Source organism: Rhinoderma darwinii, chromosome 1, assembly GCF_050947455.1.
Source record: "Rhinoderma darwinii isolate aRhiDar2 chromosome 1, aRhiDar2.hap1, whole genome shotgun sequence".
In the NCBI taxonomy this organism is placed as follows: domain Eukaryota; kingdom Metazoa; phylum Chordata; class Amphibia; order Anura; family Rhinodermatidae; genus Rhinoderma; species Rhinoderma darwinii.
Genome location: NC_134687.1, coordinates 538,710,238 through 538,738,124, shown reverse-complemented (window position 1 = coordinate 538,738,124; position 27,887 = coordinate 538,710,238). Strand labels below are relative to the sequence as shown.

Sequence of the window (27,887 nt, the reverse complement as noted above, 5' to 3'; positions counted from 1 at the left end):
CCTCTTAGCCTGTGGAGCTTGCAATCTAAGGGCATGGCCAGACATCGCGTATTTCTGCCGACACTGTCCGCATCAATGCCGCACATAATCTGCGTTGCAGATTCTGTTGCGGCTTTGCCTAAAATGTGCAGGAAATTGATGCGGATTAGCCGTTGCGTATTTAGGTGGAGTACTTCCCTTCTCTCAATCAGTGCAGGATAAAGAGAAGGGAAAGCCCTTTCCCTAGTAAAAGTAAAAGAAATTCATACTTACCCGGCCGTTGTCTTGGTGACGCGTCCCTCTTTCGACATCCAGCCCGACCTCCCTGGATGACGCGTCAGTCCATGTGACCGCTGCAGCCTGTGATTGGCCTTTGATTGGCTGCAGCCGTCACATGGACTGAAACGTCATCCCGGGAGGCCGGACTGGAGGAAGAAGCAGGGAGTTCTCGGTAAGTATGACCTTCTATTTTTTTTACACGTTGATCTATATTGTGATCGGTAGTCACTGTCCAGGGTGCTGAAACAGTTACTGCCGATCGTTTAACTCTTTCAGCACCCTGGACAGTGACTATCTCCTGACGTCGCCTAGCAACGCTCCCGTAATTACGGGTGCACACACGTAGTCACCCGTAATTACGGGAGCCCCATAGACTTCTATCGGCCTGCCCGTGATGTAATTACGGCCCGTAATTACAGCCTGTGATTACGGGCGTTTTTACGTTCGTGTGCATGGGGCCTCAGTCTGGCTATAGACCTAGAAATACATAGGTCCAGCCAGAATGAAGAAATATCCTGTTCGAAAAAATCAATACGCAACGCAACACACATAACATCTGCGGATTTCATTGCAGAATTTTGAATCTCCATTGAAGTCAATGGAGAAATTCCACAATGAGTCCGCAACAAGTCCACTACACGTCCGCAACAGCCAGTGTATGCTGCGGACACCAAATTCCGCACGTCAGCCTATGGTCCGCAGCAGAGTTTTCCGCCACGTCAGCACGAACCTAACTAAAAAGGTGTGTAAACCAATGGAGAATATGTCCGCTGCGGATTACCGCAGCGGACTATCTGCAGCGGAATTCCGGAGCAATTCCGCCACGTCTGGCCATGCCCAAAGGCTTCGTTCACATCTGAGTCGGGGTTCCGTTCATGGGTTCCATCAGACCTTTCCGTCAGGGGAACCCATGAACGGAAACCTTATTGTTTCCGTGAGAAAAAAAGAAACCTTACGGAAATCATTAGCAAGGGAATCACTACCATTGAAATCAATGGTAATGCAAACGGAAATGGTTTCCGTTTGGTTTCAGTTCATGGCTTCCCCTGACGGAACCCATGAACGGAACCCTGACGCAGAAGTGAATGAAGCCGAATTGTGTCATTTCCATTTGTCACAAATGGGAACACCATTTCAATAGAAGAAAAAACGAATCTGTCCTATACCCCTGTACACACAGCCTGATCTAGAATTGTACAAGCAGGATGTGTTTGCCAGGGAGTTCACAGTCCATCGCATTGTACCACAGAGGTTATTTACAGTCATCTGACTTTTATTGGAAGGAAAAGACATGTCTTCCCATAAATTTGTATATTTAATAACATGTAATGTCTCCAAATATAGTCTGACACGGTGTTTATAAAGTAATGCTATCCTTCGCCTAAGTCCTAACAAAAGATTAGATGTCAGAGTGTAAAGTACCTGTAAAATATACTTATCCTACACCATATCTCCAGGCAAACACAGCTTCAGGGAAATTCTTTGTAGGATTTTATGGTTTATTGTAACACTCTTTTAGTTTCACAGAAACATATCAGTATTCTCATTACTCAGAAAAGTACCAAAGACAAAAGGTTCAGTTTCAGTGTACATTGGAAGGCCTTTAGGAAACAAAGGACACAGGAAAAACTGGAAGTGATACCCATAGCAACCAATCAGATTGTTGGCGTATTTATTTTTCTAATGCTGGATAAAAAAATTATAGAAATGACTTCATTAGTTGCTATGCAGGACTCCTCCACCTTTAGGTCAGGATCAAACACATACAGTTTTGATGCAGTTTTTGATGCAGTTTTGACAGTTTCAGCCAAAGCCAGAAGTGAATCTAAAAGATATAAAGAAAAGACTGATGATATCCTTTCATTTGTGTCGACTACTGTGTTTGGCTAAAATAAACTGAGCCAAAACTTCATCAAAAACTGCATCAAAACTGTGTGTGTGATCCTGACCTTACACTACACTCGTTTTTAAACAGAGCCCCACTGTGTCTATATAATGTAGGAGGAGGTGAAATAACTGGTGTCATGGAAGACGGACAGGAAAGGTCTGAGTTGTAGTTATGAGTGACTATGCTGGTCCCAGTGCTCGGGATTTGGTAGATCTCTGCACTTGTGTATTAGGTATGTCATCTGTGTTACTATTGTGCTGCAGTTTATAAATGGCCTCCACTGACTGAACAAGACAGGAGTGGAGATGTAGAAAGACTAGTGCAATGAAAAAAGACATTATTTGGTTGCTTATATCAAGCCAACATATTTTTCAGCATTGACAGAGATTGTACAGATGTAGCCATCTTTATCTGGACTCTTAATGCATTAACCCCTTCGGGACAAAGCCATTTTTTGATTTTCGTTTTTCACTCCCCGCATTCCAAGAGACATAACTTTTTTATTTTTTTGTCGATAGAGTGGTGTGAGGGCTTATTTTTTGCAGGAGGAGTTGTAGTTTTTTTGGTACCATTCAGGGCAGCTTCACATGTGGCGGAATTGCTGTGAAATTCCGCTGCGGACAGTCCACAGTGGAATTCTCCAGCGGCCGTTTTTTACATTTGTTTCTATCAATTTATAGGCAAGTTAGTTCAGATGTTGTGGAAAACTCCGCTGCGGGCCATAGGCTGCGGTGCAGAATTTTCCCTCCGCAGCATGCACTGTCTGTTGCGGAGAAGAAGCGGAATTTCACTGCGGATTGTAGCCTTTGCAATTCAAAAACTGAAATCTGTGGCAAGTCCGCTGTGTTTTCTGCAACGTCTGAAATACCTATCAAATATGCAAATGTTGGTGCAGATTCATTGCCCCAAATCTGCACCAACATTTGCAGCGGAAAAATTCTGCCACGTCTGAACGTGCCCTTATAGTTCCATATAATATTTTTTTTTCACAACTTAAAACTTTTTTTTACTTTTTTTACACACTTTATTAGCCCCCTACGGGACTTGAACGAGCAATTGTTAGATCGCTGGTAAAATATACTGTAATACTCACATATTGCAGTATATTGTAATTTTTATAGGCCTCTGTTAACAGAGCCAGAGTGAAGGCAGCCTTGTGGGCCTTTATTAGGCCCCTGGGCTGCCATAACAACCGTCGTCACCCCCCGATCTCACTACGGGGGGGGGATGAGCTGTCAGAGTGGGCCGCCCCCTCTTTTCAACGCCTCAGATGCTGCGGTCGCGATTGACCGCAGCATTTGAGGGGTTAAACAGCCAGGAACAGCGCGATAGCTGCTCCCAGGTGTTAGTCCCGGGTGACAGCTGTAAAATACAGCCGACTTCCGCAGCATATGGAGCGCACTGAGCGCGCTCCAAACATTACCCCGTACCCAGACGTAATAGCACGTCTGGGTGCGCAAAGGGGTTAAATACAGTGTAAGAAACGTTTTCAATGACTTTTCAATGTCTTTTGTTGTGTGATATCAAGCTGCAGCAAGTTATCAGAGTCAAGATAAACTTGGCTACATCCGTAACTACTCACATCACTTCTTGTCCCCAATGGGGCTCACAATGTAATTTTCCTATCTCAGACACACATTAGGGCCGATTTCATAGAACTCAAATTTACCTATCATTCCGTCTTTGGAGTGAGGGAGGAAAGCAGAGTACTCCTATGAGAATACAGAGGGAACATACAAACTCCATGCAGATGTTGCAATTTGTCAGACTTGCACCCAAGACACGAGTGCTGCAAGGCAACAGTGCCAACCACTGATTACAGTGTACAATAGAAAAATAGCCAGCCCATTTTAGGCCCTAATGACCAAGCCATTTTATTCGTTTTTCTATAGTCGCATTCAAAGAGCTATAACTTTTTTATTTTTTCGTCTACATAGCTGTATGAGGACTTGTTTTTTACGGGAATAGTTGTAATTTTTAATAGCACCATTTTTGGGTACATATAATTTTTTTATTAACTTTTATTAACTTTTTTTGGGGGGATTATAAAAAAAACCTGAAATTCCGCCATTGTTCTATGCGTTTTTAAATTGACGCCGTTCACTGTGCGACGTAAATAACATGTTACATTTATTCTATGGGTCGGTACGATTACGGCGATACCACATATGTAGAGGTTTTTTATGTTTTACGACTTTTGCACAATAAAAACACTTTTGAACTAAAATTATTTGTTTTTGCATCGTCGCTTTCCAAGAGCCGTAACTTTTTTATTTTTCCATCAATGTAGTGATTTTTTGGGCTTGTTTTCTGCGGGACGAGACGTAGTTTTGACTGGTTATGTTTTGGGGTGCATGGCTCTTATTGATTCATTTTTATTATGACTTTTTTGGGGGGCAATTGAAAAAAATTGCAATTTCGCCATTGTTTTTTTGCGGTTTTTTTTACGGTGTTCACGTTGCGGTTTAAATTACATATTAACTTTATTAATGGAGTCATTATGGTCGCGGCGATACCATATATGTGTACTTTTATGGAAAAAAATGGTTTTATTTTTTTACTGTAATTTTTATTATTAATCTTTATTTCACATTTATTATTTATTTCACTAGTCCCACTAGGGGACTTTACTGTGCGATCTTCAGATCGCTGCTATAATGCTTTGGTATACGTCGTATACCAGAGCATTATTGCCCGTCAGTGTAAATCTGACAGGCAATCTGTTAGGACGTGCCTCCGGCGCGTCCTAACAGGCATATGTCCAGGGCAGACCTGGGGGCTTTTATCAAGCCCCCGGCTGCCATGACACCCCATCGGAGACCCGCGATTGCATTTGCGGGCCGCCGATGGGTGACAGAGGGAGCTCACTCCCTCTGTAAACAAAGTTAAATGCCGGGGTCGCTATTGACGGCGGCATTTAACGGGTTAAACGGCCGCGATCGAAGTAAACTTCGATCGCGGGCGTTGGAGCAGGAGCTCAGCTGTCATCAGGTAGCTGAGCTTCTGCTACAGCCTGCACGGGAGACCCGTGCAGGACTTAGACTAGGCTCACGTGAAAAGGCGTCAGCCTAGCCTAAGGCCCCTTAGTAATGAACGTGAAAAGGCGTATTGTTGGTCACTAAGGGGTTAAAGGCTATGTACACCTTTGAATGTTTATTTTTTTATTAAATCAATGTTTTTTGTGTTTCCAAGCACAATTTTAATTGACTTATTAAAAAATTGTTTTTACTTTTTACGATACAGCTTGTATGCATACTGCATCATTCTCTCTCAGCCGATTCCGTCAGTTTAGCTTTGATACAGGATCCCATCCACCTTGATGAACTTAGATGTGATCGATATTAGGTGGATCCTGTGTATCAGAGACGTGCTAGAACCTGCTTTCACGCGATCCGTCAGTTCAGCTGAACTGACGAAATCGGCTGAGAGCAAATGATACAGCTTCATTGTATACAGGATAAATAAAAGCTGTATCATAAAAACGAAAAACTTTACATGGCTTTTACATACTAAATACACTATTAAATATAAACAGCTTCTAAACATTTTAGTGGAAATAAGTTTGTTCCTCTACAAAGAATGGGATACAAAAGCAAAAATTGTACTCAATGTCAATGCAGTTCTGTGCAATCATCCAAACTTACTGAGAAATATCTGCTCTCCACTCATAGCCTCACAAAGCTGCTTGAAACTTTTACATTACTATAGATACCACCATTAAGTCATTTATGATCACTAAAAACTTGAACTTATTGTTTTCAAATTGAAAGGCAAGAGTGGGATATCACAGTCAGGTCCACCTGTTGCAATACTTCTGTGCTCTTACAGTTGACTATAATTCTTCTAGGACTTCCAGCTATTAGTTATAATCTGCGTTGGAATCTGACAGGTAGTGTTGAATTCCACTGCAGCACCCCTACAGGGGAAGTAATGTATTACATGGGACTGAATGCAATTAATGGCCTGTCCCATTAAATCATGAACATGTTGGTTCCTCAATAGTGAGAGACAATCTTTGTAGACGTTCTTCACTATGGCTGATAGATGAGGGTCCTGAATAAGACACATCCTTCTATTAAGTCAGAAATCCCTAATACAGTTTATTTTTTTACTAATTTCCTTCTAAATACATCTGATTACATTGTTTATTACAATTTTCTACATTCACAAATAATTATTTCTTAAAGTTTCTAAATGTATGTCACCAATGACAAATATTGAATTAATATTTGTTTTTTAATTTAGGGTCTTTACGCCTTTGTAGTTTACTTCATTATGCACAGTCAGTTGTGCTGTCCGGTTAAAGCCAGCTACAGTATAGAGATGGATGGACATAGAAGCCCGGCCTCTGCTTTCTTCACACCAAGCAGTGGGATGCCCCCAGCTGGGGCAGAGATCAGCAAATCCACTCAGAATCTCATCAGTTCAATGGAGGAGGTATGTATAACTATTAATAATACAGTGTTATGTGGTCTAGCATATAGACTGTCGTGGAAGTCAATGGTTCAAAATATATTAGACTGAAATTTAGACGAGTGTTCCAACAGACACTCACGGCAGGCACTTTATCCAGCATCCTAATCAGTAGATTTCATACCGATATATATCGAGAGAGGAGAAATAACACACAGACGCTGCTGATATGCTCAAAATACTCCTCTGGAGGTTTATTGCCAAACTCAATTATAATAATATCATTCAAATGGGGTGTAGACTTGAGGTTAACCAATCAGAGGCAATGTGACAATATTTCTATCACGGTTCTCACCGGTTTGTTTGTGGATCCTCTGTGTCGTCTGGGAGATGGTGCTTGTAACCCAGGGCAACGCTTGGCACAGCAGGTTTAGAGGCAGTCAGATGAATAGGCCAGAAATCAGGACAGGCAGCAGACGTCGTTACGGGTATGGATAGCAATAGGTTAAGGCATGCGGCAGGCAAGGATAGTACAAGTTCAGGCAGAGGTCACAACGGGAAATCCAGACAAAGGCAGAAGGCAAGGTATCAGGGAAAACTGGGTACAGGGATAACTTGATTGAACAAGCAAAGATCTGAGGGAGGCGGGTCCTTAAATAGGAAGTCTTAGGATTTTGACAAATGCCGGCCCTTTAAGAAGGGAAGAGTCAGCGGGTGCGCTCTCTAGTGGCTGCAGCCGCACATAGTGGATGATAGCCATGGAGAGAGGTGAGAGATACTGTTACCTGATGACGCACAGAGCCTGCAGAGCGTCCGGATCGGACGAGTGGAGCTCGGGACGAGCATGAGGGAATGGAGGGTGCAGGAACCGGAGCAGAGGCCATGGAAGCAGCAGGGAACGGCGTGGCCTTTGGTACAATTTCTTATTCAGCCAATAGCAGACCATAAGAATATTTCAAGTACATAATTCTGATTCTTCATTAAAATGCTGACCTCAGGTAACACCTGGAGACAAACATACAATGGGCAGTTGTTAGTGGTTTGTTCTTATGGGAGAATTTGTTGTGATTATGAGAAATAGTTGCACTATGTCTGGGCGTTCAGCCAACCCGCTACAATGGAATATGAAGGTCAAATTATGGACCAATGAAGATAAGATATTTCTTTGACTATTATATAGAGAAAAGATCATTACAAAATGGAGAATACATATTTTAGTAATTCTGCATCCTGCTTGATAATTTATAATGTAATTTCATACACAGAAAATAAGCAAATAAACCATCCTTCACAAGACTCAAGTTTTTATAGAGATGCCACCTAATGTTCTACTGCTAAATGCCAGCTTCCTTTTATTGTTAAAGATTTCATCGGAATGGGAGAGATCTGGCACTCAAGAAAAACAAAGCCCACAGAACGGTGCAGCCTATACCCCGACTGGAGGGTACAGCAATGGTTCACTTGTAGCTGATGAGGAATTACAAGAATTTGATGATTTAATATTTGTATTAAAAGCGGGTAAGCTACAAGCTTGTTCTAATATTACAAGTTGAATGTAAAACATGTTCACTGCACTTACAGGCCGCAGCTTTATCTTCCCTGATTTGCCAGTTCAATTTTACTGTTTATTTTAGGTTTTCCCTCTGTCTACCTTTATTGCTGCCAAGTATAGTCAATTTTATGGAAGTGACTGACTGTAGCTACAAGACAGACAACAAGGAAATTGTGAAAGATGACTCATCAGAATGTGTTCATCTGACATTGAGGATCTGTTCACATAGTGCAGTATCGATTTCAGGAGTGTATTCTACAAACAAAAAGTATAAAGGAAAGACTAATAATCCTTTTACACGGTCCAATATGTGCCTTGAAAATGACCGCTGATAGACGAGACAGCTCATTGGCACTCATTTGCTCCTTTCACAAGGATCTTCAGAAGGATCTATGATCGGTGATGTATGGGGATGAACGATTGTTACTGCGATCGTTTGTCCCCATACATTTCCATCATGTCGGCAGCACATCTCCCTGTTTATACTAGGAGATGTGCTGCCGACTAACGACCATTTTATTGGCTGCATAAATGAGCTGATCACCCAATGAACGAACATTTTATCGGTTGATCGATGCCCTGTTTACACGGAGCAATGATCCGGAACGAGTGTTCACTCCGGTACTCTTTAGATTATGATTAGGGTCTGAAATGGCAGTGCTAATAAATTCACCCCCACTGTCTGTGTGTGTAGGCCCAAACTAAAGGTGCCCATACACATTAGATTAATGTTGGCCAAACTCACCAGCCAACCATCTTATGTGTAAAGGTGTGTCCTGGTTCTCCACCGAAGGCAGATGTCGGTGGAAAGAAGGATCAGGCATGTTGCATTTCAACATTTCTGATCCTTTGTTCTTACAGGACATGAGCCACCACCAAAGGTGTCTTGCAGCAGCTTATTCCTTTCTACCCAATGAGTACACATGCATGCTTGGCCGAGTCAAGCATGCATATGTATGAGTGGTTTGAAACGAATAGTTGTCGGCCGAATGAACGTTCGGCTGGCAGCTATCTAAGGTGTTTGCCCACCTTAAAGGGTTATTCCCAACATAGGCATGTATGGCATATCTGGAACTCCTACTGAACAGAATGGAGAGAACCGCACGCATGTGCGGTCCCCTCACCATTAGACCCAGTCTGGTGCCAACTGCTGCCGCACCAGGCGGAACAGGGGTCAGGAGACCCCCGTTCTCGATATAGGTGCTGGTCCCAGAGCTTGGACCCGCATCTATCAAACATTTATGGCAAATCCTATGGATATGTCTTAAATGTCTAAGTTGGTAATAACCCTTTAAGACAAAACAATACATAATGCAATCTGCATAATATACTGGTAATGTTCACAAAAATGTAAATAGGTTAATAGCTGTATAATTTCCATTTAGAGCTGTATTTGTTTTGCTGTTGTATTATTACTCTGAAAAATAATGTTTCCACCTATGGTGCATCTGAAAGGAACAAACACAATGCTCTTCTAATTGTAGGGAAAATACATTATACTGCAGGCCATGTTTTCTATCCATTTGTTTGGGAGATGTAAATAGTGTCCATTGTTAGACTGAATGTGTTGTGCATTGAAGGGCAGCGTCATCACCTGCTGCTACAGTCACATGACAAGGTATTATCTAGGTCTAATGGAGATAAAAATTGCTAGTAAAATTATTTTTGATAATCACAGCAGTAAAAACCTGTCATAAATAATGTTTAGAATTACAAGTCATCTTTAAACATGTATCCTGTTAGCTGTGGCTATTCTCTCAATAAATACAATGAAAGTGTCTTTACTGTCGGGGAAATTTTAAATTTTCAAAGTAAATTCCTGTAACTCAATACTGAATTTACATCTCAGGAGCCTATTCTGATAAACTAGCATAAACAGAGAAGCAGGGTAATACACCAACAGTAGAGAGCCCCTGTGCAAAAACAGTATACAGTATACATTGTTACCAACATTTGAAAAAAAAATTCCAGGGACACTTCGGGTGTGGCTTCTTTGGTGTGTGTGTGTCGTATGGGGGAGTAGCTTATCTGGTGGGTGTGGCTGATGGGGCTTGTCTTTCTTCCCAGTGTTTCTGCATGAAAATAAACAAAAACAAATTCTGCACTAGTTTGGCAGACAAATACTATGGAGGCCAGTATCTCTCTCTGGTTATCCGGTTGTTTACAGACAGGTGATGTCTCATTTTATCACTAGGGCTAGGTGATATGTGCTGACCACTACTGGTAGCGTAAAAACCAGCGTAGATAGTGCCACACTCAGTGCCCCTTGTAGATGGTGCTCCACAATGCCCCCAGTAGATAGTGCCACACACTGCTCCCTGTAGATATTGCCACATGGCCCCCCTGTAGATAGTGCCACACACTGCCATTTAGATAGTGCCATAGTGCCCTCTGTAGAAAATGCCACAGTGGCCTCTGTAGATAGCGCCGCCCCCCTGTAGATAGAGCCACACCCCCTGTAGATAATTCCACAGTGCTCTCTGTAGATAATGCCACAGTGCCCTCTGTAGATAATGCAACACACCCCCTTTAGAGAATGTCACAGTGCCCTCTGTAGATAATGTGGATCAAAAGGGAAAAATATGGTGCTCCATAGCGTGGAACCCTAGTGGGTTTGGATAAACATAAGTAAAAGTAGAACTACTCACCTGGTCAGGATTTGCTGAGCAGGCACAATTCCGTGAACAAGTGAATAGGCTGAAATTATGCAAGCTGATGCTTTCCCTGGTACCGGATCCGCAAGTAACAGCCGTAATCAGATGAAAAAAAATAGGAAGAATAAACAAGGCTCCAACACTTCTCCAAGAGCGGAATCCCCGGCCAGAGTGTCAGCAACACTCTGGCCGGGGATTCTGCTCCAGGAGGAGCCCCTGACATTACTGTCCATATATGGACAGTGAAGTCAGGGGCTCCCTCTAAGAGCAGAATCCCCGGCCAGAGCGTCGGCAACTCACTGACTGGTGATTCCTCTCCAGCAGGAGTGAATGGCAGAACAGGGAGCAGATAGTTTCCTGCTCTACCATAGTATTAAATTATATCTGCATCCTGAGTACGCAGATACAATTGAATATAGCAGTTGCCGGGACACGTGCAGCACTGTCTCTGTAAATTCGGGACTGTTGGCAACTATGAGTATGGGCTCTTTTTGACTTTGTGGCTACAGACGACTTTTTCAAATCTGTTGTTACTTTATGGGGTTTTAACTGTGGAATGCTTTTATTTATCTGAGCGATTCTGAGATTGTTTTCTTATGACACATTGTACTTTATGATAGTGGTAAAATTTGGTGGATTCAGTGTTTGTGAACAACACAAAAATTTTGAGAAAATTTGCAAAAGTGTGCATTTTTCTAAATTTAAATATATCTGCTTCTGAAGACAGATAGTAATACCACACAAAATAGTTACTAGCTTATATTTCCCAAATATCTACTTTGTTTGCATAATTGTTTGAACGTCCTTTTATTTTTCTATGGCATTACAAGACAACTTATAGCCGCAAATTTTCAAAACCTATTTTTTTAGGGACAAGTTCAGTTCTGAAGTGGCTTTGAGGGCCCTATATATTAGAAACTCGCCATAAATCACCCAATTTTTAAAAATGCACCACTCAAAGAATTCAAAACTGCATTCAGAAAGTTTCTTAACCCTTTAGGCTTTTCAAAGTATTTTAGCGCAAAGTAGAGGTGAAATTTACAAATGTAATTTTTTTTTAAGAAATTCGGTACGCGGCAGCCCTTAAGGGGAAGTATGGAGCTCGCTCCATACACAGCGGGTGACTGCTGTGTTACACAGCTGACACCTCACTGCAACGAGCGGAATCAAAGATCACTTTGATTATGCCCGTTTAACACCTTAAATGCTGTGGTCAATCGCGACCGCAGCATTTAAATTGCTACAATTAGAGGGGGCGCCCCCTCAAACACGCCTTCGTGCCCCCCCCCCCCGTGGCACGATCAGCCGTTTACAGTGGTTGTTATGGCAGCCTGGGGGCATAATAAAGGCCCACAGGTCTGCCATCTTTGTAATCCTTTAGAGCCCTGCCCCAGGGCTTCAAAGAAGACTGTCAGAATCACTATATACTGCAATACATTAGTATTGCAGTATATCATGCAAGTGATTCAACGATCGCTGCTTCGAGTCCCCTATGGGGACTAATAAAAGAAGTAAAAAAACTGTTAAATAAAGATTTTTAAAATGTTAAAAAAAAAAAATTATATGAAAAGTTTAAAAAAAAAACCCCTTTTCCCATTTTTTCCCTTAAGCAATGTTAAAAAAAATAAAAGTTAACATAACTGGTATCGCCGCATCTGTAAATATCCGAACTATCACAATGTAGCGTTATTTAACCCGCTCGGTGAATGACGTAAAAATAAATATATATAAAACATGCAAATTGCTGTTTTTTGATCACCTTAGCTCTCCAATAAAAAGTGATCAAAAAGTTGCATGTATCCCAAAATGGTATTGGTGAAAACTACAGCTCGCCCTGCAAAATTTAAACACTCACACCTAAAATAAAAAAGTTATGGCTCTTAGAATATGGCGACACAAAACATTTTTTTTTTTTTAGCAAATAGTTTTATTATTTGAAAAATGGTATAACATAAAACAAAACATATAAATTTGGTATCGCCGTATTCGTATCAACCTGTAGAATAAGGTGAATATGTAGTTTTTACCGCCTGATGGATGCTGTAAAAACAAAACCCCCTAAAATATGGTGTAATCGCTGTTTTTTGCCCAATTCACCCCACAAATATTTATTTTTTTGGATTCCCAGTACATTATGCAGTACAATAAATGGTGCCATGAAAAACTACAACTTGTCATGCACAAAACAAGCCTTCATGCGGCTATATCGATGAATAAATTAAAAGTTATTTGGAATGCGGTGAGGAAAAAACGAAAATGAAAAACTCAAATTGGCCTTGTGTTTAAGGGGTTAATCTGTTTTTTTCTGTAACACAGAACGTTTTACCAGAGAAACATCAACTTAATATTTATTGCCCAGATTCTGCTGTTTTTGAAATATCCCACATGTGGCCCTAGTGTGCTACTTAACTCACAGTCCTGAAAAATAAAGGAGCACCTAGTGGATTTTTTTGATTCCTGCTTTATATGAGAATATATTTTAGGCCTCATGTCAGGTTTGAAAAGGTCTTGCAGTGCCAAAACAGTGGAAGCCCCCCAAAAGTGACCACATTTGGAAAACTAAACCTTTTTTTTTTTGCTGAAATTAGTGAAATTGGAATTTGGTAGTCAAAATAAAAATCTATTTTTTTTCCTTATAAAATGTGGTTTAATGCCAGATGTTTTCATTTTTATAAGGAATAAAGGAGAAAAACACCCCATCATTTGTAAAGCAATTTCTCCCTAGTATGATAATGCCCCTTATGTGGTCATAAATTGATGTTTGGACACACAGCGGGGCCTAGAAGGGAAGGAGCGCTATTTGGCTTTTGGAGCTCAAATTTTGCAGGAATGGTTTTTGGGTGCTATGTCGCATTTGCAAAGCTCCTGGGGGACCAAAACAGTGGAAACCCCCAAAAGTGACTCCATTTGGCAAACTACACCCCTTAAGGAATCTATCTAGGGATGTAGTGAGCATTTAGACCCCACAGGTCTTTTGCATAATTTATAGGACGTAGGCTATGAAAGTGAAAATCAACATTTTTTTCCACTAAAATGTTGATTTTTTTTTCATTTTCACAAGGGATAAAGGAGAAAAAGAACCCTAACATTTGTAAAGCAATTTCTCCTGCGTACGGAAATACCCAACATGTGGTCAGAAACTGCTGTTTAGATACACGGCAGGGCTCAGAAAGGCAGGAGTGCTATTTGGCATTCAGATTTTTCTGGATTGGTTTTTGGGAGCCATGACGCATTTGAAGAGCCCCTGAGGTACCAGTACTGGGAAAACCCCTTAAAAGTGACTCCATTTTGGAAACGAAACCCCTCAGGGCATTGATCTAGGGGTGTAGTGAGCATTTTCATTGATTTTCTTAGAATTAGGCAGTGAAAATGTAATTTTAAAAAATACGTAGTCTTAATTTAAATTTTTTTTTTTTAACAAGTGGTAATAGGAGAAAAAATGCCACACAATTTCTTCCGAGTACAGCAATACCCCATATTTGCCCAAAACTGTTGTTTGAGCACATGGCAGGGCTTAGAAGGGAGGCAGCGCCATTTGACTTTTGAAGCGCATATTTTGCTGGATTGATGTTCCGGCCCTATATCGCATTTGCAAAATCCATGGGGTACCCCATGGAGAGACTCCATTTTGGAAACGACACCCCTCAAGGTATTTATCATTTGCCTGGACATATGACAGGTCACAGTGAAAGAACACCATGCGCTTTTGAGCTCTATTTTGGTGATTTTCGCAGCATTGTCCCACAATTGCATGACTCTGAGGTTAAATAGTAAAACAAACCCCCAACAAGTGACCTCCATTTTGGAAACTACACCCCTTAAGGCATTTTAAGGGGTGTAGTGAGCATTTTGACACCACATGTGTTTTTTTTATTAGAAATTAATGCGCAGCGGATGGTGCAAAGTGAAAATTGCAATTTTCCACATTTTAGTGCACAATATGTTGTTCTCAGTTTGTGCCACTGAAGACAAATACCTCATAAACGGTTAAGTGGGCTCTCCTGGGTATGGGAATGATAGATTTGTAGATGTCAACTGCTGTTTTGGGCACGGTGTAGGGTTCAGAAAGGAAGGAGTATCATTTGGATTTTGGAGCGCAGATTTTGCTTGGTACTGGTTCTGTTTGGAGTTTAACTGGTATTTCAGTTTATAATGTGGGGGCAAATGTAAGCTGTGCGGAGTACATCAGGGCATAATAAAAGAGGGTATAATAATGCGGTAAATAAATAATAATCCATAGATGTCTGGCCGGTTTCGCACTGATAAATGTTGTCCAATTTTATCCCCTATTTGGAACACACTCTGCAACTCTGAGAGCCAGAACTTTCTTATTTTTACGCCAATAGAGCTGTGTGAGGAATTATTTTTTCCGGGACAATCTGTAGTTTTCATTGGTACCATTTTGGGGTATATGCGACTTTTTGATCACTTTTTATTCCTTATTTTTGGCACGCAAAATGACCAAAAATCAGCAATTCTGACTTTGTTTTTACAGTGTTCGCTGTGCGCTATAAATTACATATTTACTTTATTCTGCGGGTCGATACGACTACAGAGACACCATATGTATTTCGTTTTATTGTGTTTTACAGCGTTTTTTGTTTTTTCTTTAAATCATTTTTATGCCACAATATTCAGCCATAACTTTTAGATTTTTATGTCAAAAAAGCAATGTGAGGGCTTGTTCTTCACGGGATGGGTTGTAGTTTATATTGGTACTATTATGGGGTACATGCAACTCTTTGTTCACGTTTTATTCTATATTTTGGGAGGGGAGGTGACCAAAAAACAGCGATCCTGTCGTTGTTTTTTATTATTCTTTTTATGGTGTTCACCGTGTTTGAAAAATAGCATGATAGTTTTATAGTTTGGGTTTTCACAAACTCGGAAATACCAAATATGTATACTTTTTTTTTTGTTGTCATTATTTTTCTATAATAAAAGTATTATTATGGGAAGAAAGACGGTTTTTGTTTTTTTTTATCTTGAAGCCTTTATTTTTATTCTTTCGTACAACTTTTTTTTTAACGTTAGGTAGCGCCATTGTATCTCCCTATAGGAGTGGAATCCCCAAACTCTGGCCAGGGATTCCCGATCGAGGAGCCCTTGACGTCACTACCCACATATGGACAGTAACGTCTAGGGCTGCTCCAGGAGCGGAATCCCTGACCAGAGTGTCGGCAATGCTCTGGCTGGAGATTCCACACCTAGAGGGAGCCCCAATAGCACCACCTACAGGGAGAGGGGCTGTGTGGCTCTACCTTTGAGAGAGCAGTGTGACACTATCTGCAGGGGCCACTGTGACAATATCTACAGAGGGCACTAAATAAATGGGAGCACAAACTGGGGGCCTAACTTCTATTTGAGGGCACAAACTGCCATTTTACTGCCGCCGTGAGTTTCCCCGCAAAGGGGCCCACTAAGTCTGTGTTGCCCAAGAGCCCACATAAACCTGAAGCCGACGCTGACCTCATTCATGGGTCTCCAGAAAATCTCTCACTGCTGTACCAATCCTAAAGTAATTGTAAGAAATGGATGGAAATGACAATAGCCCCTTATTAGTGAGCTAATAAAAATAAAGAATTACTTGTATCTATTTTTAAGGTAGAAATAGGCCCCATTGCCTGCAGATAAAGTATGTCTGTCTCTGCCCAAGTATTGAATAGAGACCATGTCAGCAACGCACCCTCATGAACTATAAATTCTGCCCTGTCCCTGAGTAGCAGGTGAAGATGTTATAGGTGATGACATGATCGCTAAGGCATCTCAGGTGATCATATCACAAAAGCTATGAGTGTTGGGGCTCACAGTAGCCATACAGCCATGATGGCTGAACCTTCGAGCATGGGTACCCAAGGGAGTCCCCTTTAATTCTCCATAGTGAATAAGAACATTATAGTTATGACATCATAAGGGCATATAGCAGGATATGTCCCCTATTAGGGTATGTTCACACGTAGTCAACAAAAACGTCTGAAAATGCAGAGCTGTTTTCAAGGGAAAACAGACCCTGCTTTTCAGACGTTTTTTTACCAACTCGCATTTTTCGCGCCGTTTTTTACGTCCGTTTTTGGAGCTGTTTTCATTGGAGTCTATGAGAAAACAGCTCCAAAAACTTCCAAAGAAGTGTCCTGCACTTCTTTTGACGAGGCTGTATTTTTACGCGTCGTCGTTTGACAGCTGTCAAACGACGACGCGTAAATAACAGGTCGTCTGCACAGTACGTCGGCAAACCCATTCAAATGAATGGGCAGATGTTTGCCGACGTATTTGAGACGTATTTCCAGACGTAAAACGAGGCAAAATACGCCTCGTATACGTCTGAAATTTGGCCGTGTGAACATACCCTTAGGGTCCAGAACAGTTTATGATGTCAAGTATCACAGTTGATATCTGAAAGGTCAGGGCTCACAGCAGTCAGAAAGCCTAAAAGAATGGGGACCAGAATGTCTATGTGTCTAATGGAAACTCCGGTGCTGTAGTAACAAGTAACTAATCTGGCATCTAATTTTCTATTCTTATTAATAATTATTATATAGCTACAGTTTACATTTCCAGTTGTTTTATACTATTAACATGTAAATGATATTAATTAATCATTTGATTCTTGAATTTAAATAGATTTGTTTGACATATCATCCTTAGGGTCAGGACTGAACATCAGCGATACTGAATCATGCCACGGGAGTCAAGATGGAGGCAGCATGGCTAATTCACAAATTGTGGAACTCCGGAGAATTCCTATAGCCGATACTCATTTATAACTCATTTTGGTGAAAATATATCAGTATTTTTGTATTTTTTAATTTGCACTAAACTGTACTGTACCGCAATGTAAAATAGTTACCAGAAAACAACTAGTTATGAGGACTTATGCACTAAAGAGGGCAAAATAAACATGGTAATAGTGAAGTAATACGACTTGAACAAAAAAAAATGAATGGATGGACATAGTGATGAAATGCTCAGACAATTTATGTTCTTAATTAACCTTCTAGTATGTATTAAAACCCATTTGTTTATTTTGTTGTGTTTTTTACTACAATTAGACAGTGTCCGATTACTCTGCTGAAAGGGTTGCATTAAAATGACATAATGTACAGTACAAACCTAGGGAACATTTGCTACTCAGTTACATGAACTTTATTTGTTTAATTGTTTAGAACATATTTAAATGGGCACTAACTTTTCAAACAACTTAAACCAGGTGTGTCAAACTCATTTTCACCGAGGACTACATCAGCCTTATGGTTGCCTTCAAAGGGCCAATTGTAATTGTAAGGCCTCGTTTACACGAGCGTATTATACGCGCGTGCGACGCGCGTGCTTTTCACGCGTGTCGTACGCACCTATAATAGTCTATGGGGCTGTTTAGACGATGCGTGTATTTTGCGCTGCGTGAGTGCGTTGCGTAAAACTCACGACATGTTCTATAATCTTGCGTTTTTCACGCAACACGCACCCATTGACTTCAATGGGTGCGTGAAAACAACGCATGCCACACGGACGGTCCTGCGTTGCATGCGCGAAAAACACGCAAGAGCTGTTATGTCCATTCTAATTAGTCTATAAAGCTACACAAAGCTTCTCCAAACCAGGAAGTGCCTGCCTTTCAAGTGCGAGGGGGCAAGACTAGCCAGTGCCAGGAGAGTTGTCTGTGGATATTTTGGAGTATTTCACAGCCACATACTACAGCCATGCCGCGCGGGATGGATGTGGAGCGCCTCATTCTTTTTATCCAGGAGCATCCAGCAATATGGGATAACAGATGTGAGGAGTATCACAACAGGACGGTGAAGGAGGACGCATGGGAGTTGGTGGCCAAAAACCTCTTTGGGCAAGAGTGGGAGACAGGCCGAACCCGTGACCGCACTCGGTTGGGTGAGTACCTTGCATTTTCTGTCAATGGCTGTCATGCCTATAGAAAACCTGGGCCCTGTATGTGTATTGCGCACATGAGCACGAGAAACTTTGGTGGAGCAGGTGCTTCGCACGTCCCACCGCATTGCCATTGCAGGGCCCTTCATTTTGTAGTGAGAGGTGATAGTTCTGATGGCGTGTTTTGTTTTTGTTACATACACCAGTCCAAGATATCAAGACACGGTGGCGGAGCTGCCGTGATCAATTCAGGCGAGAGATGGGTGACAAGGGACGCAGCGGAGATGGGGCATCTCGCAAACGGCCCTACATTTATACGAAACAGCTGATGTTCCTGAAGGACATCATGGATATGCGCACGTAAGCATTTATGTCGTTGCATGAGTGTACTGTGTGTTTGTCCAGGTCCTGTCTGTCAACGTGTTGTTGTGGGCATTGTTAGATTTTGTACTCATAATTTTTTGCCTCCTTGTAGAACCACCGACAATTTGGAGGATACAGCAGAGGAGACTGACGTGGGGGAGTCTGTGGCCGAAGCCCCTGCTCCCAATATCCTGCCACCCAGCCCCGAGCCGACACCCCAGGAGCCCGCACCAGGCCAGTCAGAACGGCCGGTTGGCTCTCCAGCCCAGGAGCGGCCCGTGCGAGCCCGCAGTCGGCGTCTTCGTGCCCCACAGCCCTCCACATCTGCCCAGGTGGATACGCGGGTACTCGAGTATTTGAGGCGAGCCGCAGAGGAGGATGGCAATGATGCCTTTGGCCGCAGCATTGTGCCCCTCCTACGCCTGGTGCCGATGGACCTTATGGGCCGTCTGCAGGCGTCGATCGTCACATTGATCGACGCTTGCAGACCGCCACACAATCCCCATCCGTGTTTCACGGCAATCGAGCAGTGGCGAAATACTTACATGCCGCCACCCACGGCCCAGGTGCCTGGCCAATTTCACCCTGTTCCCCATATGGCCCGTCCGCATCCATACATGCGCCCTATGGCTCCCCACTTTGCGGGGCCCACATTCCAGCCACCACATCAGCACCACTATGCTGGCCAGGAACAACCTACCCAGCTCCAGGTCCAGCATAGTGGTGCTGAAATGCAGGCATATGCCTCCCCAGCCCAACTATACCAACACCTCTGAGTGTGTTGGTGCCAATATTTCTGGACGGCACTGTTGTGTGTGGTGCAGGCCTGGCCACGTATATTGTGTGATCCTGTTTTTCGTTTGGATTTCGTTACACCATGTTGGTGTGTTATTTTTTTTGCCAAAAATTTGGGATTGGTCCGAATCCCTTAATAAAAAAAAAAAAGTTCATGGTTTTGTTTCGTTTTATTATTCTTTTCGACCACCCAACAGAAGGTTTGGCACACATTTCCTTAGCCTACACTCTCACACACTTCTGGCCTTTTGGACCAATGCATGGACATGTGATATGAGGTTTTAGTTAATCTCTCGTGGTTTGACATGGCTTGTAAGGGATTCCAAAGTTTAGGTCCTGCCATGGGCCCTGAAGCAAAATAAGTACACTTGCAATTGGAGTTCCCTAACTGCAGTCCGCACAACAGGATATATGGGCAAAGTAAGTCGCCAACTGTGTAAAGTCCTGCTCAAACCCCGAGAGATATAAGCTCGCAACCCGCGTCAAGGGTCCTCATGTTTGGCGAGTCCCTACCCCAACCCCAACACACAAAAGAAACAAAACAAAAAATGCCCACATCTCAGGTCGGTAGTGAAGCGTCAAAAGAACATTCACCCCTTCACAGGTCATCAGCCCCCCACGGTGCTGGTCCAGATGGGCACTCAAAATATGCCGCCAAAGTATCACGAACTCGAAGGCCGGAGGAGACAGATCGCCCTAGAGGAATCACCGGGACATTGTCAGTGGTGTCTGCGTGTGTTATGATATAGTCAGCATCAAAGTTTGCATCATTAATGCGGCAGAAGTTATGCAGAACTACACCCGCTTGGATAACACGTGTGACATTATGCATGGACAATTGCATTGTTGACAGAAAGACACGCCACCTGTTCGACATAATGCCAAAGGCACATTCGACACATCGCCGAGCTCTGCCCAGGCGGAGATTGAACATGCGCCTACGGTCATCCAAGCCCCTTCTTGGAAAGGGACGCATGACTTGCCTTGTGAGTGCGAACCCCTCATCTGCCACGATTACATACGGGATTGGGGGCCCGCTGGAGCCTGGGAGGATGGAGGGTTCCGGCAACCCCAGTCGCCTATTCACGAGTCGCTTCCCCATTCTTGATGTACGGAATATGCGGGCATCTGCCGAGCTTCCATACGAGCCAATGTCAACAATAGTGAAACAATAATTAGTGTCCGCCAAGGCTAACAATACCATGGAAAAATACTGCTTGTAGTTATAGTATTGCGAGCCACTGCGTGGGGGCTTTCTCACACGAATGTGTTTGCCGTCAAGGGCACCAATGCAATTTGGAAATTCTGTAGCTCTAAGAAATCCCTCTGATATACTTAGCCACTGTTCTGTCGTGGGCTGAGGCATGACCGTGCTCTTTAAACTCTGCCACAACACGACACAGGTGGATGTGACAATGAACGAAATGGTGGTCACTCCCAAAAGAAATTCAAAATGCAACGAATGATAACTATTGCCTGTGGCCAGAAATCTAGAAAATAAAGAGAAAGAAAAAGAAAGGAAGAACACATGTTAGTGGGGGGCTGGTAAAGCAGACAGCGGCATGGACTAAGTTATAGCAGCTTCATACATACCTCAAGGTCACAAGCAGACGTTCCTCGGGCGAAATGCAGCGTCTCATGTTCGTATTCTGGAAGGTGAGACCAGAGCGAGTTTGCTCAAGCAGAAGGTCAAATGTGGCCACAGACATGCGGCAGAAGGCTCGAAATTTGTCGGGATGCCGGCGTAAGTCCTCAAACAGGGTATGGAAATGCCCTTTTATTGTACGTTGGGCCACAAGTGGGTGAACCCAAATGCGACTTCTTCCAGGCGTGTGGTGCTGCAGCATGTGTCGGCGCTGGCCAAACCGACGTGAGATCATCCAGAGAAGAAGCACACGCGCCAGTGCTGGCGAAGCCATAATAGTTGGGTGTCAAAGCGATTCCAATTTGAAGGGAAAAACAAACACTGTGGTTTCTGCAGAGGCGGAATTAACCTTGCAAATAGATTTCTACCAGCAAGCAGGGGTTGGGCCAGCTGGCCTATTTGTAGGCGGCCGTCCCACTAATCCCCTCTGCGTTTTTTACGCGCGATGCAAACGCTTGTCGTGCGCGCGTTTAAAACGCAACAAGGCTGCGTATACGCAGTGCATACGCCATACAAACGCGCGCAAAACGCAGCGTTTTTTGCGCGCGCAAAACGCACACGCTCGTGTAAACGAGGCCTAAGACTGTAGCTCACTTAACTGTTAAGGAGTAGTTAAATTTATACAATTACAATATCTGTATATGTGTGTGTTGTGTGTATGCGTGCGTGTATGCATGTATATATATATATATATATATATATATATATATATATATATATATGTGTGTATATATTTCTGAATACACACATGTATATACACACACATGCAAAATCACACATTCACACATAAACACACATATATATATATATATATATATATATATATATACATCAAACCTACAAGGGGGACAAACATAAACCCCCTCTTCCACTTGTTCATAATATAATCACAGTGATGATCAAAAGGAAGCAAGGAGGAAAGGCACATATAGGCCCGATATGTGGTCATTGGTAATGACTCATCATTGCTAATAATAACCTAAAAAGGAGTCAATATACCACTAGTTACTATGAAATATATACATTTTATTGCGTACAAATACAAAAAAACTATTACATAAAAAAGTTACAAAGATGATAACGACCACAATGTGTGAAGATGGAAACCAGACAGCATAAGTCTGAAATTATAATATGCATGTAATACATATATGGCAAGAAACGAGGATATGGATGTATATATACAAAATGTATATAAGAGCTTTACTTGAAATACTGATAGGGGAGTCACTTATGTGATAGCCCAGGTAAAGCTCACATGGTATGGTAGGTGAAGTGGCTGGACAATGCCAGTCACATGACCACAGAGGTACAAAATACAACATATCCTGAATACCAAATAACACTCTTACCCATAGAACACTGTCCAGCCACTTCACCTACCATACCTTGTGTTTGGTGGGTGATGGCCTGACATGTGCTACTAACACATGTCATCATATGTTTGTGAGCTTTACCTGGGCTATCACATAAGTGACTCCCCTATCAGTATTTCAAGTAAAACTCTTATATACATTTTGTATATATACATCCATATCCTCGTTTCTTGCCATATATGTATTACATTCATATTATCATTTCAGACTTATGCTGTCTGGTTTCCATCTTCACACATTGTGGTCGCTATCATCTCTGTAACTTTTTTATGTAATAGTTTTTATGTATTTGTACGCAATAAAATGTATACGTTTTATAGTAACTAGTGGTATGTTGACTCCTTTTTAGGCTATTTTTCTACACACATACATGTATACACAGGGCCGGCCTTAGGATAGATGGTGCCCAGTGCGAAATTATCTTTCGGCGCTCCACCCAATCATAAAAAAATGCCCCATAAAAAAATTATAATTCCCCCCACAGTATAATGCCCTATATAGTGCCCCCACACAGTATGATAATAATATTTAATAATATTATATATTATAACCCCTTCAAGGACACAATATTTTGTCCTCTAATTGTGCCCACACAGTATTATGCCCCCTAAGTGCCACAAAGAGTATATTGCCCCCTGTAGTACCCCTACACAGTATAATGTCCACTTAGTGGCCCCCACACACAGTTTAATTCTCCCCTCCAATGGGTGCTACACACAGCCCTCCCCTTGTAGATAGTGCCCCCATGTAGATTGTGTCATACCGCCTCCCTGTAGACAGTGCCATAATCCCCCACCTCCCCCTTGTTGACAGTGCCATACAGCTCCCCACCTCCCCCTTGTAGACAGTGCCCCCCCCAAAAATGGTACTCCCGACAAACTGAGCTGCTCCACGATGGGATCCTTGCATAGGCCGGCGTGATCCTGTAGCCTAGTACAGAGTTTCCCAACCTTTTTAGACTCGAGGCACCACTGGAAAAATAAAATTTCCTCAGGGCACCCCTACTAAAAAATTAAAATTAAAAGAAAGACAAAAAATGGCTAAAAACAAGCATGACACTCGTAGGGTATGTTCACACAGCATTTTTTGTAAGGCAAAAAATTCTGCCTAAAAATTCCTTCAGGAATTTTGAATCAGATTTTGAATTGACAGGGTTAATTGACCTTTTTTTTGGCCATTGTTTTAAGCCATTGAAGCTAATGCAAAAGACGCAGGCAAAAAAGTACTCCAAACGAGCCCCCCAGGTATTTTCTGCCTCCTATTAATTTCTATTACAGCTCAGAGGTAGGAACCACTTGAAGACTATCAGCTCCCCACTCACAGTAAAATGAAAGTTAGCCCCCCACTCACAGTAAAATGACCATCAGCCCACCACTCACAGATTCCCACTGTAGATAGTGCCACACAGCCCCCTTGTAGGTAGTGCCACACAGCCCCCTGTAGATAGTGCCACATAGCCCCTTGTAGGTTGTGCCACACAGCCCCCTGTAGGTTGTGCCACAGAGCCCCCTTGTAGTTAGTGTTACACAGACCCTTTGGAGGTAGTGCCACACAGCCCCCTTGTAGGTAGTGCCACACAGCCCCCTTGTAGGTAGTGCCACACAGCCCCCTATAGGTAGTGCCACACAGCCCCCTTGTAGGTAGTGCCACACAGCCCCTTGTATGTAGTGCCACACAGCTCCTTGTAGGTAATGCCACACAGCCCCCTTGTAGGTAGTGCCACACAGCCCAATTGTAGGTAGTGCCACACAGCCCAATTGTAGGTAGTGCGACCCAGCCCCCTTGTAGGTAGTACCACACAGTCCCCTTGTAGTTAGTGCCACACAGCCCCCTTGTAGGTAGTGCCACACAGCCCCCTGTAGATAGGGCCACATAGCGACCCTTGTAGGTAGTGCCACACAGCCCCCTTGTAGGTAGTGGCACACAGCCCCCTATAGGTAGTGCCACACAGCCCCCTTGTATGTAGTGACACACAGCCCCCTTGTAGGTAGTGCCACACAGCCCCTTGTAGGTAGTGCCACACAGCCCCTTGTAGGTAGTGTCACACAGCCCCCTTGTAGGTAGTGCCACACAGTCCCCTTGTAGGTAGTGCCACACAGCCCCCTAGTAGGTAGTGCCACACAGCCCTCTGGTAGGTAGTGGCACACAGCCCCCTTGTAGATAGCACCCACTTCCTGTAGATAGCACCACTGTAACTCCCTGAAGGAGTGGAATCCCCCTGTGGCCATTTATGGACAGTGACGTCAAGGGCTTCTCCTGGAGTGGAATCCCCGGTCACAGAGTCGGCAATGCTGTGGACGGGGATTCTGCTTCAGGAGATGCCCCTGATGTCACTGTCCTAGACATCAAGCGCTCCGTCCAGAAGCAGAATCCCCGGCCACACAGGGATTCCGCTCTTTCAGGGAGCTACAGTGGCGCTAATAGTATAATTAATACTCTCCTAATGCAAAAGCAGTAATGGGCTAGGTAATGTCCCAATGGAACACCCTCCCTTCTATAGTACCAAGGCAGCTCTATAATAGATATATCTATACATGAGAACACAGAGTCTGAAGCCAATTTTTTTAAACAGAATGTATCACAAATTGTATTAAATATACATAAAACATACATATTAAAAAGGTATATGAGTGGAGAACTCTGTGTAATATAAACACAGAAACACCATGTAGACCAGGTTTTAATTAGATTATATTATAATCCCTATGGTAAGGGCATCTATAAGGGTAATATATTATCAAAGGTATCACTTGTTTTGGTCTGTATATGTGCTCATTATGATAAAGGACAGAGGCGTCCAGCAAGTGCTTATTTGTATAGGAAAACAGAAATAAACAGGGATGAACCTATATTTAAATAAATCAAATGGTCTTACCCATAGAAGTAGTCACTGGTAATCTGGTAACCTGGTGGTCTATGTGTACGCCCCTGTCCTAGACATCAAGCGCTCCGTCCAGGAGCAGAATCCCCGGCCACACAGGGATTCCGCTCTTTCAGGGAGCTACAGTGGCGCTAATAGATAGCAGAGCAGGGAGATATGCTGCGTGAAAACTCATGCATGTGTGAATAGCCTCATTGAAATCAATGGGTCCGTGTGCTGTGCGTTGCTGGACGAGAATCACGCTCGTCTGAATGAGCCCTTAAACAACACAATTTTTTTTTGTGCCGCTTTGGATAAAATAAGTATGGACCTATAGTGGTAATATGCCTTTACATAGGGCAGCACATTCAGCTGACAGATACACTTGAAATATTTCTCACCATTTTCAAAAGTTATCTTGCTGTCAGTGAATGAAAACATTCTTGTTGATACCCAGCTCTGTAGCTACAGCTAGGAGTTACACTAAAACATCAGTACCAGTAGAGCAAATGCAAATAAACAATGGCCTGATGGATCACTATGACATTATCTACATTGGACTGTGTCCAGTACATGATAAGCATGTGTGAAGCCAGTTCTGGAAATAAGCATCGTCATAAAGTGAGCAGAGTTGATAATCTCCTCAATCTGCTTGTCATAATTCTGTGAAAGAACAATTACAGTATATGAAGAAATCAGGGAGTGATACATTATAGAACGTACAATTACAGGTAATTTTATGGAAATTTGGGGATAGTCAGTAGTTTCCTTGTGCAACACATGACGGGTGCTGGTGTGTAATATCTGTAACACAACATCTACAAAGCTTCAGGGGACGTCAGCAGTGACCAGTGAAACTAGTTAGAGTCTTTGGGGGAAATTTCTCAACCTTTCTACGCCAGTTTTCTGTCATAGAAAAGTCACCAACGTTCACGAAAGACATTTGTCCTTATTTCGCGATCAGCCGACGAACGAGCGTTTGCTGGTTCGTCGGCTGGTTGCTGCCCTGTTTATAATCACTTGTTCGCCTTTTATTGGACAGTGTAAAAGTGTCTTTACTCTGGTGGTGATTGCTGATCGCCAGGGTAGCTTTCTTTTAGTGCCCTGTTCTTACAGTGTTTTTTTACGCTGATCTTGACACGGAAACCGTGTTAGAATCAGCATGAAAAAAACGCCTCAAATCTCCCTCCATTGATTTTAATGGGAGGTAGAGGCTTTTTTTTTTTCAGAACGCCTTATCTTCGAGCTTGAAATTAAAGGGAGGTGAGAAAAAAATGTGCCGTTTGTTTGGAGCGTTTTTCGACATGGTTTTTCCATTTGCTAATTTAAAAAAACAAAAAAACACATAACAATACTCAAGAAACGCGTCAAAAAATGCTTGCATTTTAAAATCAACCTCAAAAATATGGAAGGAATTTTGAGAGAGAATTTTTCTGCATAACACAAAACGCACATACTTTAAAACATTAGTTGTCTTGTGTGGTAAACTTGCAGTTTGAACTAGTGGGATGCCTGCATGATAGATCTTAGCCTGTTGTAGATGTACATGATTTTATGAAGGTGAGCTCTGCTTTCTAAAGTAAGCAGAAATTATACAAAATGTTCTAAGCTGTTACCAAGTATATCTGTGTGGAGGATTCAGCATGTCTATGCATTAAATGACAGTCCATTGATTCCAATGGGAACCATGTAATACTTAATTGCCCCTGTGGTGGTGCTGCAGGGGAACTGAATACTTGCTAATGGGTTCTTCTACAGATTACAGCTGATTGCTAGAGGACCTAGCAGTGGATACCCTAATCAGCTTATCTTTGAGAGACCCTTCTAACAAAAATAAATTGTAAAAGCAGACAACTTCTTTATATCCGTCCCTTATCTGCAAAACCTAAACACTGCCATAGACCAAAAGAAAAAAATAAGAGCTGCTATGACAGTAAATGCTTGAAGTATGAAGTTAAATTATATGTATGTTGTGTCCGTGCAGCAGAGGTCCCAGAGCCACATTTAGATATAACAAGTGGTGTTGAGGCATATTTCAGGAAAATAATAGAAAAAGTCTTCCCAAATATTGTTAAAGTGGTTCTTTTCTTTAGAAAACTTTTCAAATTCCCTATTAACAAGTTCTGAGTTAATAGAGGAGGCTCACTATTCAAGACTCTAATCTATTAGCCAGAGGGTAAAGCGGATATAAAGTTCTCTCACTCT

At 42.5% G+C, this 27,887-nt stretch overlaps 2 protein-coding genes across 2 annotated transcripts in view; both read left to right on the top strand.

Annotated features, from left to right (window-relative positions):
* The window catches only part of ADGRV1 (adhesion G protein-coupled receptor V1), a 681,209-nt gene extending 663,422 nt beyond the window's left edge, over nt 1-17,787 (top strand). The window contains exons 89-91 of the mRNA XM_075837359.1: nt 6,392-6,583; nt 7,924-8,077; nt 17,411-17,787. Coding sequence (XP_075693474.1) covers nt 6,392-6,583; nt 7,924-8,077; nt 17,411-17,529 — 465 coding nt within the window. The 3' untranslated portion in view covers nt 17,530-17,787. The remainder of the gene's footprint in view (nt 1-6,391; nt 6,584-7,923; nt 8,078-17,410) is intronic.
* Nucleotides 17,788-18,455: 668 nt separating this feature from the next.
* LOC142745237 (uncharacterized) lies at nt 18,456-19,874 on the top strand. The gene is made up of 2 exons (XM_075854851.1): nt 18,456-19,003; nt 19,119-19,874. Exons 1-2 carry the CDS (start codon nt 18,903-18,905, stop codon nt 19,780-19,782), a joined length of 765 nt encoding a protein of 254 aa, XP_075710966.1. The 5' UTR covers nt 18,456-18,902; the 3' UTR covers nt 19,783-19,874.
* Nucleotides 19,875-27,887: the final 8,013 nt, after the last annotated feature.

Excerpts from the sequence above, each read along its gene's own strand:
- LOC142745237 (XM_075854851.1), top strand. The coding sequence starts at position 18,903 with ATGGGTGACAAGGGACGCAGCGGAGATGGGGCATCTCGCAAACGGCCC. Across the intron at positions 19,004-19,118 it reads GACATCATGGATATGCGCAC|AACCACCGACAATTTGGAGG; the intron begins GTAAGCATTTAT and ends GCCTCCTTGTAG.